Source organism: Pituophis catenifer, unplaced genomic scaffold (genome assembly GCF_029215685.1).
Source record: "Pituophis catenifer annectens isolate HBS135680 unplaced genomic scaffold, rPitCat1.0.hap2 SCAF_1, whole genome shotgun sequence".
In the NCBI taxonomy this organism is placed as follows: domain Eukaryota; kingdom Metazoa; phylum Chordata; class Lepidosauria; order Squamata; family Colubridae; genus Pituophis; species Pituophis catenifer.
This window is the reverse complement of record NW_027256881.1, coordinates 62,814,763-62,833,301: the sequence shown is the minus strand read 5'-3', so window position 1 is coordinate 62,833,301 and position 18,539 is coordinate 62,814,763. Positions and strand designations below refer to the sequence as shown.

The 18,539-nt window shown below is 36.6% G+C and overlaps 1 protein-coding gene across 1 annotated transcript; it reads left to right on the top strand.

The window, feature by feature from the left end:
- Positions 1 to 213: 213 nt before the first annotated feature.
- On the top strand, positions 214 to 14,807 carry LOC139321549 (visual pigment-like receptor peropsin). Its single transcript, XM_070950294.1, has 6 exons — positions 214 to 334; positions 2,255 to 2,460; positions 9,122 to 9,221; positions 12,406 to 12,510; positions 13,017 to 13,240; positions 14,364 to 14,807. Exons 1-6 carry the CDS (start codon positions 214 to 216, stop codon positions 14,805 to 14,807), a joined length of 1,200 nt encoding a protein of 399 aa, XP_070806395.1.
- Positions 14,808 to 18,539: the final 3,732 nt, after the last annotated feature.

The following is an 18,539-nucleotide window of genomic DNA, read 5'->3' as shown; positions in this document are numbered from 1 at the left end:
CGATTGCTGGGTATTAATAGACAGGATTAGCAAATGCAGCAGACAGCAAAGCTCCTACTCTTTGCCTTAGCTTCCCCTTTGCTACCAGTCTCCAGTCTCATCTCTGAACAATATAGAGCAGAGGTTTGAAATAGATAAAGCTCAGCTTCCTTCTGTGTGGCTTATCCTGGAGTGAAGGGAAACAGCAAGTTCTGGGTTCTGGGAAACCTGAAGATGTCTTTTCAGATTTCTGGTCAGGCACCCTGGAGAAACAACAATCTTACTTTTTTAAACAAAGACCACCCAATCTCAGAACAAGGAGAAACTATTATTGGCTTTTATCTGCTCGCTTTGGGTATGTATGGTTATGGTGTCTCTCCACTTAATGAAATGAAATATATAGGAAAAGTTTAAAATAGACCACTACATTAAAGAATGAGAGTCCATTCTCTTTTCTTATGCATTTGTTAGGAGAGCAGAACAATAATATATGTTTATCTTAAAGTAAACAAGAATTTGAAAAGGTGGGAGAGGAAGACAGGATTATCAATCCAGTATGCTCTTCAGGTAAATTGGACTTGAAATTGATGAAGCTTGAGTTGCAAATAGTTTTCTTTCCAAAACTAAGTTGCTTGATGCAAGCCATTTACTAGTTCTAGTCCATTGTTATTCAAGCATTCTTACTTGTAACCTTCTCAAGGTTATCTGAGAGTGATATCAAAAGAGTCAAGTTGACTGCTGGGCTATGTATTCAAAATTCCAGCTGTTTTTGCTGTGTTGCAGAGACAGAAGCAGGTGGTAAGTTTCCTAGAGGAATTAATTTTGCCTGGCTTCAACTGCCAGACAGAACTGGAACTAATCAGGCAAGCTCAGAAAACTCCTATAAAGAAGTATCCATTGAAGAAAATCTAGGCTACTGTTACCAAAGAGTTCCAATGACTGGTGTGTTTTAAGAGTTTTAATGACTGCTGTTTTGGAGTGACAGGGGAGAATTGGTGGGAGAGGGATGGCCACAGTGGGTTGGCTGGGGCAGAAGTGGTGGTCAGATGAAGCAGCCAGGCTCAATTGTCTCATTCTGGATATTTACAGAATCATATAATTATTAATTATATGATTATAATAATTATTTTGATCCTCTTCCTCGGCCTTCATAATGGGCAAGAGGTCCACTTTCTGTCTGTTCCTTGGTTTTTCTTGGTTTTCGTTGGTTCCACCTCTGCCATTGTGGTGTTTCTTTCTGACTTTGTGAAAATTAATTTTGTGTGATAAAGCAATACTACAAAGAAGAGAAGGTCTGATTGGAAGAAACAGTAAAGGATATTTTAAGGATAACTATTGTAGCATTTGAGAATTTATATATTCAGGTAGGGCTCTGCTAGATGTGGCTATTTCAATGGGTTGAACACAGATGCTATATTTCTGCACAAATTACCCCAAATTGCCTTTTGAATTACAATCTGAAATGCTGCCTTACATTGTTGTATCTAGTAGAATAATTTTGCATTTCAATACTTGAGTATTTCAGCATTTTAATCATTTAGAGTTTTAACATGTCTATAATTTTCTATTTTAGCCATTTCTACTTAAAAAACATATTTTATATTTTACATTTATTTTTTATTATTCTAGTAAATAAGTTTGCCTTGTATTTTGATCATTTTATTCAAATTGTTGCATAAATTGGGTATTTATTTCCTTTTATTCTTTTCTTGGGTTATGTAGCTTTTGCTATTCAGCAGTTTGAAATTCTAGTTAGCACTTCCATAACGAAAATCATAATAGTACAAAATCCCCCAGTTAACTTTGGTGAGCCCAATATTTCTGAAATGTCTTCTGCTCCCAGATGTGAGAAGGCCTAATAATCTAAAAGAGGTATTTTGATTGATGTTCCTTTTAAAATATTACAAGATGTTCAAGAAGAGGAGGCATATAACGGATTGTCTTTTATAGTCTTTTACAATCTTTTACACTAGAAACTTTTAAGAAGAGACTGAACAGCTAATTGTCTGAAATGGCATAAGGTCTCCTGCTTGATCAGGGGGTTGGACTGGATTCCTTTCCAACTCTGTTATTCTGTTCCTACCTTCATATTCTTTTGATATGAATTTAAACTTTCCTTTAGAGCAAGTGCAATATACATTTTGCGGAGAAGTAATTTCACAAGTAGCCCCCAAATAGGAAATTCTTTATGTAATCCCTGAAGAATCCCTCAGCAGAATTTGCCTTGGTTTAGATGAATGCAGTTTCACATATTTTATTTAACTTTATATTCCAGGTTGGATGTCTTGGATTGGGAATAGCATTGTAATTTTTGTATTATATAAACAACGAGCTGTTCTTCAACCCACTGATTATTTGACATTTAATCTGGCTGTGTCTGATGGCAGCATTGCTATCTTTGGTTATTCCCGTGGAATCATTGACATTTTCAATGTGTTTCGAGATGATGGCTTCATTGTTACATCAATATGGACTTGTCAGGTAAGCAGTCCATTTGATCAAATGTGCAATTGTGGAAGATAAACATCACACAATGTGAAACGTACTGTCAAGAGCATCAACCAGGGATTGTCAGAATTTAAAAGGGTGGCAGAGCTTATGAAATCAAATCCCTGCCTCTTTTTTATAGTCTCTTGTCCCTTTTTTGCAACATATATAGGCATAATAATAACATTATTTCAACTATTAAGTTTTTAAACCAGGGGTTGGCAACCTTAAACACTCAGAAAGCCACAAAGGTCCTAACTGGAAGCCCCCGTTCAATTCTGGAGCCAACCGGAAATCTGGTTCCCCTATTGTAGTCTCCTCCTAGTGTGGCGTCCTTTTACCTCTGCTGACTGGAAGTCCAGTTCCCCCACAATAGAGTCTCCTGCTAGCGCGGCATCCTTTTTCCTCTACCTGTCCTAACCGAAAGCCCTATTAATTGTGGAGCTGACCAGCAACAGGGAGCCGCAGCAGAGGGATGAAAGAGCCACATGTGGCTCCAGAGCCGTGGGTTGCTGACCCCTGGTTTAGACACAAGTTAGACAAGTCACAGATCCATTGCCTAAGCAACTATAACTTTATTTTCATATTTTTCCAGTTATATTGTCTATATATCTACTATCTACTTCTAAAATGCAGGTGGTTCTTATTTAATTATGCTAACTGGGACCAGAAACTGTTGTTGAGTGACATGGCCATAGGACAAAAACCACATGAGTGCTATTTAGCAACGGCAATTCCAGCACTATCCGTAGCCATTATTAAATGAGGACTGTGCAGATCATTCAGCAAGGACCTCACACGATCACAACTTTAAATTTTGCTTTATGTGAAGTTTTCAAGAAATGTAACTCTAGAATAAAGCAAGGGAAGCCCACATCCAGTGGTGGGATTCAAATAATTTAACAACAGGTTCTTTGCCCTAATGACAGGTTCTTCCAACAACCAGTTCACCAAGCTGCTCAGAAAGTTAACAACTGGTTCTCCCGAAGTGGTGCGAACTGACTAAATCCCACCACTGCCCACATCTGCACACAAACACACACACACACACACACACACACACATATATCATACACATCATTAAGTAATAAATATCATTCTTACATCCTATTTATCTTAAGATGCTAAAACAAATATTTCATTTTTTAAAAAACTGTTACTCAGATTACATAAATATTGAATTAAAATGGATTTAAGGCTGTGTAAAATGATCACACTGATTATTATAATTAATTATAATATAATAATAATATATATTATAATATAATTATAATAATTATATTTAATTATAATAATTATAATTATAATAATTATAATAATTATTATAGTTAAGTAGAACATATGGAGACTTCTCCCCATTTTGTAGTTGAAAAGCCATTTTGCAGACATTTCTTAATGCAGAAGGGTATGTTGCCTATCACTTAATCTGGGGCATGGAATTGTCAAATCCTTCTCCTGTCAATGTTTCCTTCGTTATTATTTTGTCTGGAACATTTGACTTTATAAATCAAACCTTTGCCAGCACATAACATTCTATTTTTAAATGTTTTAAACCTGAAGCAAGAAAATTGAAAGCATGAGTTAGCACCCTTTATAAACTGTAGTTATAGTATGCTATCAGATTTTCTTGGGAAGTCCAATATAGAAAGCAAGAAAAATATATGGCAGAAAAACATACATACGTGCATATGCACCGCACAGCACAGCATAGCACAGCATAGCATGCATAGGATGACCTTAAATATTTTGCCTGTGGTCAATGTTGAACATTGTAGGAGGGGAGCCATGTTAATCTAAAGTAACAAAAAATCTGGAATCTTGGTGGAGTTTTATAATGGCTAAACTGATATAGGATTTAAATGGAGGTGAGGTGGAGGAGAGGAAGGGAGAGGAAGTTAGTTATGCAGATGCAGGTTACATGGGAGATAGATCACGTACCATTTCAATTAACAATTATAATGTGTTAAAGACCCATTGTGCTTGTGAACTGTCTCCCTGAAAGTGTTTGATGTACAAAAGAAAAAAGAAACAAACATGTAGGGAAAGAAAGAGAGAGGGAGAGAGATCAGGTAACATCATCAGTGCTAGTGAGAGCTGGTTTTGTTCCCTGATTATATACAATAGTATGCCTTTCCAGTTTTAGTGGGTATGTGGTTTTCTCCTTGGTAGTTCCTTGATTAGGATAGCCTTTTCTGCTTTATTGTTTTTGTGGTGTTAATTCCTGGTTATTTGGTTGATGGAGAGGATGTGTTCTTTTGTTTCCTTCTTAAGTTTTGTGTTGTCTCTTTTGAATGGCGGGAAAACACGGGTTTATGTCTATGTATAGATTGATGGTAGATTTGTCTGAAATATAAGCTTCTAGGAATTCTCTAGCTGTTTTGGATTTAGCTTGGTTTAGTATGCTCATAGTTTCTCAGTTGAAACTATGATTAAGTCTGTCTCAGAAGTCTCTTGTGAGATTAAGGAGGTTTTTTTTGCCATCTGCTAGTGCTCACTCATGGATGTGCTCTGCTAGTCTCCTGTGTGTCTGTCCTACAGACTGGTTGCTACAATCCTTTTACTGTCTGTTGCAGATGATACCATTTTTTTTTATCTTGGACTACTGGGTCATTTGGTTTACTTAAGATATTTTGGAGGGCTTTAGTTGGTTTTTTTGCTGCAATGATGGCGTGTGGTTGTAATGGCCTATTGGTTGTTTCTGAGATGTTTTTGATGTATAACAGTGTTATCATTTTCATAGCTTGTGTTAGGTGATTATTTCTCTGATTTGTTGGAATAGTTGTCCATCAAACTGAAATTAGGTGGTGAAACATATGTTGATGAGGCTCATGACTCCAGGTATTTCAATCTTACTATATTTGGCTGGATCAGTTGTGTTGTGTAGTACTGCTACCATGGATTCTTTCATGAGTTCTGGACATAAAGAGACCTGTAACATTGAATGACACCATAATTTCGTCTTCTAGACACATTTTATTACCACGTATCATTATAATAATCCACATCTACCATCTAATTAAATAATCCATTAATATGGCCATATGCTAATAACATTAAGTCTATAGACCATAAAGTAATTGAGACCAAAAGTTGTCCTTCCTATGCTAAAGAATAAATCTTTTAGCTATAACATGGCAAATGTACTTTCTTTATTCCATGACAATAGTTCAAAAGAGCAACTGAAAAGATTAAAATCTTGTCTCAGAATAAAGTGAATACCTGTAATATATTTCTCTTAAAAGGAACAGTTATGGGAGATTATATAGACATATATCTAAATGAAGCAATAACACTTATCAAATTGACAGGGAAAATGTCGAAGACCTGGAGGGTAAATTCTGTAGTTGAATCACTAGGAATATGTGACCTAGTGGTTCGTGATCTCCTAAAAAGACAAGTTGGGAGGGCCAGATTCTGAGGGCTACACATTATCATATTATGTTGATATCTAATTCATTGAATTTGATCATAAAGTATGTTCCTTCTTACCAATAACTTCAAATCTTTTTTCATGGCCAGGAATAGCTCTAAGGTACTGTTGCCAGTGCAGCAAAACTGGCTTTGATCAACTCAAACAACAGTTCATTTATTGGTGTGATATTTTCAACAAAACACAGTTTGCTCTGCCAATATGGAATATAAAGTCAAATGCGAAGTAACTGGCTGAAACTCAGTCTGACCATCTTCCATATTTTTTTTTTAATTTCAATCAGTCATCTTTGATTCTTTGGACAGGTCCCTGCATTTATTTATTTTGTCAAAGTTTTTTGACGAAAAACTTTGGGACTGGCCCAAATTCATCCCAAGGCAGACTTTGTGCCTAAGGAAATTTCTGACTTCATGCCTTCACCCACCACGCCAAAGGTTAAAGGTTCACGTTAAACCCAGGACTTTAAAGGCCCAGTTTATATAACATTATTATCTCTTCTTATCTGAAACAGATTAGATTGCATCCTGCAAAAGTACACACAAGTCTTATGTTTTAGGGCACTGTTAAAAGCACAGGAGCAGAACTATGATGGAGAGACAGACTAAAAGATCAACTTTCATAAAGAATTCTTATGAACTTTTCTTGTTAATTATTTGACAATCTTCCAAGAAAACATAATTCTGGTTTTGGATGTAATCTTGTTCACTTTATCCTGAGAGGAAACACACTGGACTTGAGTTCTGAGAATTCTGGTACTAATGCATATAGCCAGTGGTAGGATTCAAGTAATTTAACAACCGGTTCTCTGCCCTAATGATTTCTTCCAACAACCAGTTCACCAAACAAGTTAACAACTGGTTCTCCAGAAGGGGTGCGAACTGGCTGAATCCCATCACTGCATATAGCACAAAAAGAAAATTACATAAATACAGTATGATGATTATATGGGTTGTTTTGCTTAACATGTAGGCAATTCATAGGTAAAAATTAATGAATCCCTATATTATAGAAAGAGCAGTCTTAGTGTAAAACTGGCAATCTGTTCATATTTTCTAATCACAAAAATGAAAAGCCAAGGGAGTCAATAATGAAATTAGCTAAACATTCTTGATGTACATTCTTGTACACAAAAGTCAATCATTACTTCCATCCTTTCTTCATTGAATAGAAAACTTCATTAAATAGAAAAACTATTCCAACCACAAACTTGGAGATGTTAAATCCAACAATGCTGCTTGATATTTGAAGAGTAAGATTTGTTCTTGGAACAAATTCAAGAACATCAAATTCCTTCTGCCCGCTGACTGCATTTTTTCCTCCCAATCAGTAATTGTATTAACTAACCTAAGTTTGTTTGGATTCTTTGGTTTTGAGTCTACAAGTTGTATGATCTCAAGCATTGGGCCAACCCTGTGGTTTGTAAGGCATGCTTTAAGGCTCAGTGAATGCAGTATGATCCCAGTAAACATTGATTAAGACAACCATGTTGCCAGGTGACAATAACCATGCAAAAAGTTAGAAGTTGGCTCAAAGTCAACCTCTTGTGGTTTTTTTTACCTGAAGTTAATTCATTCACTGTATTCTAAGGTAGAAACATGAATTAAGATTTTGAATCAGATAACATAAGTTCTAAAAGGGAAATATTTATGCATTGCCCCAAAACAGATGTGAACTATGGGGAAAATAAATATAAAAAGGACAATAATTCAAATAGAAATCTGCATTTCTTAATATTTATTTATATAATCATTTTAAATTAATTTCTGGAATGAACATTTCCAAGAAGGCAAGGCAAACATTCATAATGAAGTTGGACACTACTCCAGATTGCTTAGATCAGGGGCCCACAACCTCTGGGCTATTCGGAATTGACCCGCAGCTTGTGTAAATTAAACTATGCATATGTACGCTGGCCCATCACTTGTGCAAGGGCTCACCACTTGCACGACCCAAATCCCCTCCCTCCGCAGCCAGGCCACCAAGCCACAAAGGTTAGATCAATTCTTAGTCAATTAATCTTCAACCATCCAATTTGTCTAATAAACTATCTCATAATTAATTATTCCTCACTGAATCAATAATCTTATTAGTACTTCCTCTATATATAATTCCATATTACAGTTCAAATTAACATATAGTTCATATGCCACTTCCATTCAAGTTCAAGAAGCTCTGCACATTTTAAAGAACTCTCTTTAAAGAATTAGAACATTTTATAGAAGAATAAGTAGCTGCTTCTTTCAGGTATAGAAAACAACACATTTTGAAGAATGGTTATATTTTGCATTCTGGGTTGACAGTACCCAGTGGCATCCATGAGAGATGTCAGAGAAGCCAAGATGGTGGCCACAAAAACAAAATCAAAGCTTTTCTTGACTTTTTTTCCCTACGTCCTCACCTCCCTAGTTGCCTCTGCCTGGCATATCATATATTTTTCATAGCATGTGATTTGCCATGAAAATATGCAGTATGACTATTTTTTTCTTAGTTTCTAAGTCTTCTGACTGTGCTCCATCCAGAATTTGCATTTCAAAGTTCCTGTTAGTAACTTTTGTCTATAGCAGTGGTTCCCAATGTGGGGCTCACACCCCACAGGCGGGCAATTTGATTTTTAATGGGGGCAATTGGGACCTTGTTTAAACCAAGTCAATGGCCTTTTAGGCTTCCTAAACTTATTCCTGAACTTATTTTGTAGGAATGTAACAACTCTAGTTGATGATTCACTTATCTCCGCCCCTTGGCTCTGGTTGTTGTTCTTCTACACAACAGCAATTATAAATGCTTAACTTCGGCAGTTTCATGGTCTTTTTCTGTATCTGTGTAAAAAAAACTCTGTTTTTCCCCTTTTGTATAACTCAGAGAGTGGGTTTACTTGTTCATTTAACATATATTTCATCCACACTGTATGCCTGATTTTGTTTTATTATTGTTGCTTAGAATATCTGCATGTTCAATGATTTAAACGTGAAGACTTTCCTTGATGATACATCATTACATTGATACAGCCTGGAATATTTGCTATTTCGCTTGGTATTCTAAAACCAAGAGGTGTCACTTCTCTCTAATCCGGCATTTCTCAGCCTCATCAACTTTTTAAGACATACAGTATGTACTTCAACTTCCAGAATTCTCTGGCTGGAGAATCTTGGGAGTTCAAATCTATATGTCTTAAAGTTGCTGAAGTGAAAGCATTGCTCTAATCTATACATTTATGTATTTATTTAGATTGATGGATTTCTGACATTGCTGTTTGGCCTTGCCAGTATTAATACACTCACGGTGATTAGCGTAACTCGCTATATTAAAGGGTGCCATCCCGACAGAGGTAAGAGATTTAGGAAATATAAAGTTCACTCAACTAAATTTGCACTATTAAAAAAGTTTTTAAGACTTTTAAAAAATCAGAATTTTTTAATAGACTATTGTTCAAATACTTTGGTCCAAGGGCTTTGTTTAGTGACCATTTGAAGTTACAATGGCACTGAAAAAAGTCACTTGTGACCATTTTTCACACCTACAACTATTCCAGCTTCCCCATAGTCACATAATCGAAATTCAGATGCTTGACAACTAACTCATCTTTATGATGGTTGCAGTATCTTGGGGTCATGTGATCACTTTTTGCAACCTTCAAGCCAATGAGGAAGCCAGATTCACTTAACCACCATGTTACTAACTTAATAGATGGAGAGATTTCCTTAACAACTGTTGCAAGAAAAGCCGTAAAATGGGGCAGAACTAACAAATGTTTCACTTAGCAACAGAAATTTTGGACTCAGTTGTGGTCATAAATCTATCAGTGCACATCAGTAATTGTGTACATTGCTTATGTGGTTGGCCTTATTATAAAAATCAGTGGGGATTACTCTCAGGAAAGTGGGTGTAAGAATTCAGTAATCCTAATGCACAGCTTGTTCATTCCAATGATAGGTATACCCAAATCTGTGGGGTCCTGATATTCTCAGAGCTTAGTGGTTTTCTAGCAGATGTTTCATTACAAACTTGGTAACATCATCATGACATATACAAAAAAATCCAGCAAGCTCAGAGAGCACCAAGGACCCCACAATTCAGCCCTGTGCTACAAATATTCTCTTCTATCAGTATCCAAATCTCTTTGTTTTATGGACCATGGTTGTTATTTAATTTTATTTATTACATTACAATTTCTTTGTCGATATTGGACTTAGAGAACATAAAAGGCATAAAAAGAATATTCTGTGTCCTTCCACATTACTTTTAATACTGGATGAGTGGCTATTCTAAGTCATATTCTTTAGTTCAGTAGAGGTTTCGATGAAATAACTTTTCTTCAAAGTTAAATTGGAAGACATGATATGGACAAATAAGCAGAGTTACAATTCAAATATTTTTGTATGAACATTATTTTGTCCTTCAAAATATTCATAATTGAGAAGTCTAATTGTCTTGGAATTCTAAATGATAATTTGGATTTTTTTTTAAATCCCGCATTTATTACTTTATAGGTAGCTCAAGGCAGCAAACATACATAATACACCTTCTTCCTTCTATTTTCCCTACAACAACCCTATGAGATGGGATGAGAGAGAAAACCAAAAGCATCGCAGTGAGACTGGCTGGAAATTAGCGGGTTCCAAAGAGCCCAGCGAAAATCCAGCCAGACAAACTGCTGTTTGGGAGGTCTTCAGACCAGAACCATCTTGTAGGGACGGTGAAGAAGGAAAGGCGCCTCGGATGACCAAGAGGAACAGGCAAGTTCCTCAGAAGGTCAGAGGCAGCTCTTCAATCTGATAGAAGGGCAGCAGCCGTTAAAAATGACCGCTTTGAAGCTGGGAAAATCGGAATAAGATTTTGTGCAGGAGCAGTGTTTGGGTGGAGTACTGGTACCGGGTGAGTGATTGGCCAACTCACAGGTAAAAAAAGGAAATTTCTCTTTTTTAAAAAAAACTTTAAAAGATCCCGGCAAGGAAACAACAGTCTAATTGGCACTTGGGAATTTTAATGGAGGGAAAAGAACAAAGAAGAAGTCAAAGTATTAAAGCCCAGAAAAGAAAACTTTATATTTGGATTTAAAATTGGACTTGGACAAATTAAAACCAATATAAGAAAAGGAAACCTGAGGGAAAGTATTTTTTAATGAAGATTTGAAAGAATTTTAACAGTTTTGAAATATGAGGGAAGAACAAAGAGGAGGTTAACATATTAAAGCCCAAGAAAGGAAATGATTACACTGGGATTTACAGTGGCAAAAAAAGAATGGACAGGAGGGAATATTTCCCCCCAAAAAAGCAATGTAAGGGAAGAGAAGGAAATGGGAAAAGATTAGGTAACAGCAGGGGGGCGAATTATGCGAGTGATTGACTCAAAAGTTAGAGAAAGGATTCAGGATAAAAGATATAATAAATATAAAAATAAAAAAAGAAGAAGCTAAGAAAATAGGATGAAAGGAGAAAATCATTAAGAAGTGGAATTCTGGTGAGACCAGGAGAAAATGGCTAAAAGGGGAAGAATAGTGGAAAGGAATTAAGATATATATTAGTAGATCTAAGGGAACTGTATTAATAATAGTAATTGTGAATGTAAAAAGTAAATATAACGATATTTATTGTGTATTGTAAACTGGAACAGCAGATGAAATATGAAGTAGTAATTAGGTTTAATTATGAAAATAATTGAAATTAAGATACAAAATTGAAATGTAAAAAAAAGTGTGATGGGATTTTGACATAATATGTTGCAAATTAGGAAATAAAATAATTAATGGATGCTGTAATAGAAGTCAGGAATTAAGGGCGGAGAGTGATATTGCTTATTATATATTAAGAGGAGATCAGATAAGATGTGGAAGATCAATTAAGTTAAAGGGTTTCAATGTAAGAATTGAATAAAGTGAAGTTTATTGTTTATAACCAAAAAATGTGATGGGGATTATAAGAAATATATTTTATAAATGGAGAAATAAGATAAATAATTGAAGCAATGCTAAAAAAATTAGGATTTGAAGGGCGGATAGTGATACTGTTTATATATTAAGTATTAAGAAGAAATTAAGATAAGATAAAAAATAGAGAAAAAAGAATATTATGATAGAAAATGAAATATGTAAATTTTATCTGGAAAAAATAAAAAAGAAGATTGGAATAGATTATAAAAATCAATATATAATTATGTTATAAATTGTAAAAAATGTGACCTGGTCAATACTCTGTTCATAAAATATGTATGTAAAAGAAAAATTTAATAAAGCTTGTCTTAAAAAGAGAGAGAGAGAGAGAGAGATGGGATGAGAGAATAACTGGCCCAAAGCTTCCCAGCCAGCTTTTTATACCTAGGTACCTAGTACCTAAAATGGTACTAGAACTCACAGTCTCCTGGTTTCTAGGCCAGTACCCTTAACCACTATATCAAACTGGCTCTCCTAATTTCTTGATGGAACATTCTTTATTATTATATCATAATAATAATATTTATTTATTTATTATATCATTGTGAAAGTATTAAAACCCCATTTCTGGTGTTTATTTCAGTATATTGTATCAGCCTGAGCAGTGTCTCCTTTGCTATTTTTCTTATCTGGACAACAGCTTTCTTCTGGTCACTTGCTCCACTCTTGGGATGGGGGAGCTATACAGGTAATTCTTTTTTTTTTCCAAATTATTTTGCATGTCCAAGTATGTCTTGGTGTATATCTTTGTTAATGCTGCCACCAAATCAGTTATCACTTCTGTATTGAAAGAAGGGAAGGAGGGAGGGAGGGAGGGAGGGAGGAAGGAAGGAAGGAAGGAAGGAAGGAAAGAAGGAAAGAAGGAAGGAAGGAAGGAAGGAAGGAAGGTGGAAGGAGGGAGGGAGGGAGGGAGGGAGGGAGGGAGGGAGGAAGGAAGGAAGGAAGGAAGGAAGGAAGGAAGGAAGGAAGGAAGGAAGGAAGTCTCTATGGTAAAAATGTCATAGTCTTCCCAATAGAAAGTTCTTTGACTTTCCAATATACATTTCACTGTACTCTTTGACATACCTTAAGTAAGACATTCTAACCTTTCCCTCTAGTAAAAATCCCCCCAGCAGAGTAGTTTTTTAAAATGCAAAAATTAAAAATGACCTGGTTTAAAAACTGTACAATGAACCAAGTTTTCCTGCTTCCTAGACCGGATGTACGGAACATGTGAAATCGACTGGACAAAGGCCAATTTCTCAACCACATATAAGTCCTACATTGTGTCAGTGTTCATCTGCTGTTTCTTTGTGCCTGTGATAGTCATGGTTTTCTCATACACGTCCATCATCAATACAGTTAAGTCAAGCCATGCATTAAGTGGAATGGGTGACCCAACGGATAGGCAGCGGAGGATGGAACAAAGCGTTACCAGGGTAAGGTCTGGCCATTTTTCTCTTGCTGAAACAAAATTGCAAAAACTCCATTGTCATAGCTATCATATCTGGTCAGCAAAGATATGGTGGACAAATCTCTGCTGCCATTCAATGGTCAGTCGGGATCTTTGCAGCCCAGATATGGTACTTTTCAGTGGTGAAATCCAATTTTTTTTTACTACCGGTTCTGTGGGCGTGGCTTGGTGGGCGTGGCGTGGCTTGGTGGCCATGGCAGGGGAAGAATACTGCAAAATCTCCATTCCCTCCCCACTTTGGGGCCAGCCAAAGGTGGTATTTGCCAGTTCTCCAAACTACTCAAAATTTCTACTACCGGTTCTCCGAACTGTTCAAAATTTCCGCTACTGGTTCTCCAGAACCTGTCAGAACCTGTTGAATTTCACCCCTGGTACTTTTCCCATATGTTATTTTCTTTCTCTCTTGGTAATCCACAGCAATGCAGCATAAGGCAATAAGACACCTATAAATAGAGAATCATGACATCGATTTATTAATTGATTTACGGTTATATTTAGACTGACACTTAGGATAAGAAACCAAGCCGAAGAGGCTTTTAGGATAAATGCATGGAACCATTACAAAAAGATCTCTTTCTCTTATCCCAACCAATTTGAAAGCCAAATCCCCCCAAATAAAATTCATTATGCTTAAATGTAGCTCAAGAGTAGGTTATAAAAGACTTCCTAAATTACATGTTCTGATATTTATTGTGAATAACAGAGTCAATCATGTGGGTCAAGAAAGTCAAGAGGGCAGCTACAACTGCATGAATCAAGCCTTGTTCCTTTTTTAATGTGTTGTGTGTGCAATGCTTTTGAAAAAGGAGCAAGAACCAACTTGACTTTTCTTTGACTCTTCTGGTGTGCAAGTGCACAAGAAAAATGACAAGACAAACTATGCAGACCATGGCTTCTGGGAGAGCCAACTTTAGGTTAAAGCCAAGTAAGCTCTGGCTTAGGACCCCAAAACTTAGCAGGCAGCAATGCTGCCCCTTCTTCCAAATTGTTGATTTCTAACATAACATTCAGTAAATCTAAATTGACTAAGCTGTTGGGCATGGAAACGGAAACCAACGAGTCTCATTCTTCCGTCTTCTCTCATCTAGATCTCCCTTGTTGTCTGCACATGTTTCATTGCTGCCTGGTCCCCATATGCTGTCATTTCCATGTGGTCTGCCTGTGGTTACACCGTCCCCAACTTAACCAGCATCTTTGCCAGCCTTTTTGCAAAATCCGCTAGCTTTTATAACCCTATCATCTATTTTGGGATGAGCTCCAAATTCCGAAAAGATATCTCCATCTTCTTCCACTTTGCCAAGGAAATCAAGGACCCCGTAAAGCTCAAACAGTTCAAGATCCTCAAGCAGAAAGTGGACAATTCTCTATCTCGTGGAGAAGAGAAGAAGACAATAAATGCACAGCCTGCCCTGCATTCTGATTCAGAGAAGGGGAGTCATTCTAATACGCCTCCCCCAGTAAATAGAAAAGAGGGTTTGGTTGTTTTTGATGACTTGCCCTCAAATCCTGACATTGAATGTGATCGACTGTGAACATGAGCAGTGATGGACATCTAATTAACACAAGAACAGAATATGGATTACTTTGAGTGCCCTTTCTCTGTCTCCACCATGTCATATGAAAGTCCATTTGATTTTAAACAAAGTTAAGAGATATGAAAGTAAGAATGAAATCATAAGACTGATAATGTCTATGGAGATTCTCAGTCATACAGGTCATGGTTGTCCCAAAGGTGCTTTTTCAAGAGGCAACTGGAATTTCTGGTTTTCTTTGAAGACATTTTGCTTCTCATACAAGAAGCTGAAGAAGCTTCTTGGATAAGCAAAACGTCTTCAAAGAAAACAAGATAGTCCAGTTGCCTCTTGAAAAAGCACCTTTGGGACAAGACTGATAACATTTCTTGGTAAGTGACTACATATAAAGTAAAACAGCACAGACATAACATGAATGGTATTTATTTTCCTTCTAGTGCTCGAAGATTGCAGGCGAAAGATATTCTTGCACAATTCTTATTCTCTGGCAGGTTTAACAAAAATGACAACCTCCCCCCCCCATAAGCCTTAGAAATTAGAAGTTATATTTTTCTGCCTTTTTATTCCTTGCTTGGAATTCTGTGTTGTTGTTTTTTGCTTTACCAAAGCGCAATATTGCTTTGATAATTAGGGAAACCTTTGCCAACAACAGCATTTGAATGTGGCTCCACATTCAGCCACCAGAGGGTGGACAATAATTAATATTCTTACTAAATATACTAACTGCTACAGAGAGTGTTGTGAAAATCAAACCATTATTAGCCAGCTCTGGGGGTTGCAGTCTTGATTCCTTAATCATAGCTAAATATAGATTACAAGCAAAAGCTAGTTTATACATTTTAGGTAATGTTTAAGAAAACAGCTAAATTAGCCAATTTAAGGAAAGGATAAAACTTCTTTTTCTAAATATTCTAGAAATACAACTATTATTCCATATTATTGTTGTTATTATTATACTGCCTTTTTAATATATATCTATATACTATTAAAATTTTCATTGTGTTTGTCTGTCTGTACCATGTTAGCCCAAATGAGGCAATAATTTTTGAACCAAGGCACCTAAAATCCATTAAAGAAGGCATACAAATCTAGGACCCATTACTCCAGTGGAATCGAAGTTTCTGAAGATGTTCCAACCAGTTTTATTTGCAAAACTATGGCTGTTGCAACAGTCCCATTTCTGGTACTCCCTGCGAGCTTCCACAAGCAAATCAATGGGAAAGCAAAGTTGGCAAGAAATTGGAAGTCACTCCTGCTCCAACTGCTTTTTTGCTCATGGTTATTCTATTTATTTGGTCACATCAGACTGTGCTACCTTTCTCTCAAAGAATGACCTAATAGGTCACTGGATTATCTATTTTATCTATATACCTAATATTCTTGCCACCTATTTCCCCACAATAACAGCAACTCTGTGAGATGGATTTGACAGAGAGAGAGAGAGAGAGAGAGAGAGAGAGAGAGAGAGAGAGAGAGAGAGAGAGAGAGAGAGAGAGAGAGAGAGAGAGAGAGAGAGAGAGAGAGACTAGTCCAGAAGCAGAGATCATATTCAGGAATATTTTGTAATAAAATATGTTGCAAGGTCTTTAAGAGATCTGGGTATATACCCTTGCCTTTAATACAGGGGTGCCAAACTGGCGGCCCGCGGGCTGGATGCGTTGCACACAGGCCATGCCCGCCCCAGCTTCGTGAATGGGAAAAACATCATGAAACGTCACATGACGGCAACTTGACGCAGCGACTTTGACACCTGTGTTTTAATAGGACCAATCAAAATACCAACAAGGTAGGGATGAAAACTTTGCCAAAATTTTTCATTATACTAGGAAATACCTAAAAAGGGGGGGGAGGAAGGAAAGCAGGAAATAAAAAGAGTGAAAAATTCTAGCTATGTAGTTTTAATAATGACATGTATCTTGGACTATTGATGCTAACACTATTTTGGAACGTCTATGGAGATTCTCAGTCATCCAGGTCATGGTTGTCCCAAAGGTGCTTTTTTCAAGAGACAACTGGACTTTCTGGTTTTTCTTTGAATGAGAAGCGAATGAGAAGTGAAACGTCTTCAAAGAAAAACCAGAAATTCCAGTTGCCTCTTGAAAAAAGCACCTTTGAGACTATTTTGGAAGCTGAATTGAGAAGTAAAGATGATGATATTGTACATTCTGTCCTACTTTTGCTAACACAGCAGTTCAAGACAATGTGAGAATCCCATCCCATCAATGTCGGCTGGCGACCCCCCGGGGAAGAGCCTTCTCTGTGGGGGCACCCGCCCTCTGGAATGAACTGCCCCCAGGGATACGACTAATCCCGGATCTCCGGACCTTCCGCCGGGCCCTGAAGACGTTTTTATTTCAGCAAGCCGGGCTGGGTTAAAAAAATTTTTTAATTGGTGAATTTTATGGGTAATGGGGTTTTAAATTGGAGAAGCCTAAGATAATTTAATTCTGTTTTAATGTATTTTAATATTTGTATTGTGTGTTTTTAATTTTGGCTGTTCACCGCCCCGAGTCCTTCGGGAGAGGGGGCGGTATAAAAATTTAATAAATAAATAAATAAATAAATAAATAAATAAATCTTACATAAAAATCCCGACTGACAGTTTAAAATCTTTAATTTAACCTTCCTCCAATAAACAGTCCAAGAACATGATACTTCTATATAATGAAATGTTTGGGTTCATTTAATTCAAGCACCCATCTGCATAGATGGTGATGTTGTTTATGCTACAAAAAGAAAAAAGCAATCACAAGAAAACCTTAAGTTGAATGCAGCATGTTCTAATAATATGAATAATATTAAAGCAGAATTGTACATGTATCACTTTTTGGTGGAAGAACTAAAATTTGGGATATTGCACTCCCAGCATAGATACAAAATTAACTTCAGTTAGTAGGAATTTCATACAAAATAATATTGTGACACCATTAATGTAGCATTAATTATTGGGCTAATGCATGGGTGTCAAACTCGCTATGTCACGTTGCTGTCACGTGATGTTTCATGACGTTTTTCTCATGTGTGGAGCTGGGGTGGGCGTGGCCTGCATGTGATGCATCCGGCCAGCAGGCCGCCAGTTTGACACCCCTGGGCTAATGGATCTCTGTCAACCATTATAATGTTTTATAAAATCCACAGCTAGATTCACATAACATAAAAATGGTATGTAAACCCAGTCAATCAGCAAATGGAAAACATCTGACATTGGTCTATATGTTCTTAACTCTTTTTTCTTTTTGTGCATTTGTTTGCGTCCAAGACATAATATTGTTCCTTTAACTATTAAATGAGTGGGCAGAAGAGAGAAACTACTAGCAGTTTGCAAGCCGGTGGAACTGTACACAGTTCAGTAGGGAAAGGATAGGTGCCTCATGTGTTTTGACTACATTTTTCTACTTGTGAGCTTTGGGATGATTACAAAAAAAGCCCACCTTCCTTTCCTTCCGTAGTATATTTGTTTTAAGATTGTCATCTGTAATTTCTATTTCAGAACAAATAAACAATATAAGCAATAAGAAAGAACCACAGACAAACTGAAGGTATATTCATTTTTAGAAGAGAATGGGATAATTCTCTCTTTTTTTTCCTGCATTTAATTACCATCACTCTTAAAAAGTTAATAACATGTTTCTTCTTATGTGGAATTTTATATGAGTCAAGGGCACTAACTTTATAGCTTTTCCTTTGCTTGGAAACCAAAGCAGGATGGATTAGTTACTACAAGCTGTATAT

Excerpts from the sequence above, each read along its gene's own strand:
- LOC139321549 (XM_070950294.1), top strand. The coding sequence starts at position 214 with ATGTCTTTTCAGATTTCTGGTCAGGCACCCTGGAGAAACAACAATCTT. Across the intron at positions 335-2,254 it reads CTTTTATCTGCTCGCTTTGG|GTTGGATGTCTTGGATTGGG; the intron begins GTATGTATGGTT and ends TTTATATTCCAG. Across the intron at positions 9,222-12,405 it reads AGGGTGCCATCCCGACAGAG|TATATTGTATCAGCCTGAGC; the intron begins GTAAGAGATTTA and ends TGTTTATTTCAG.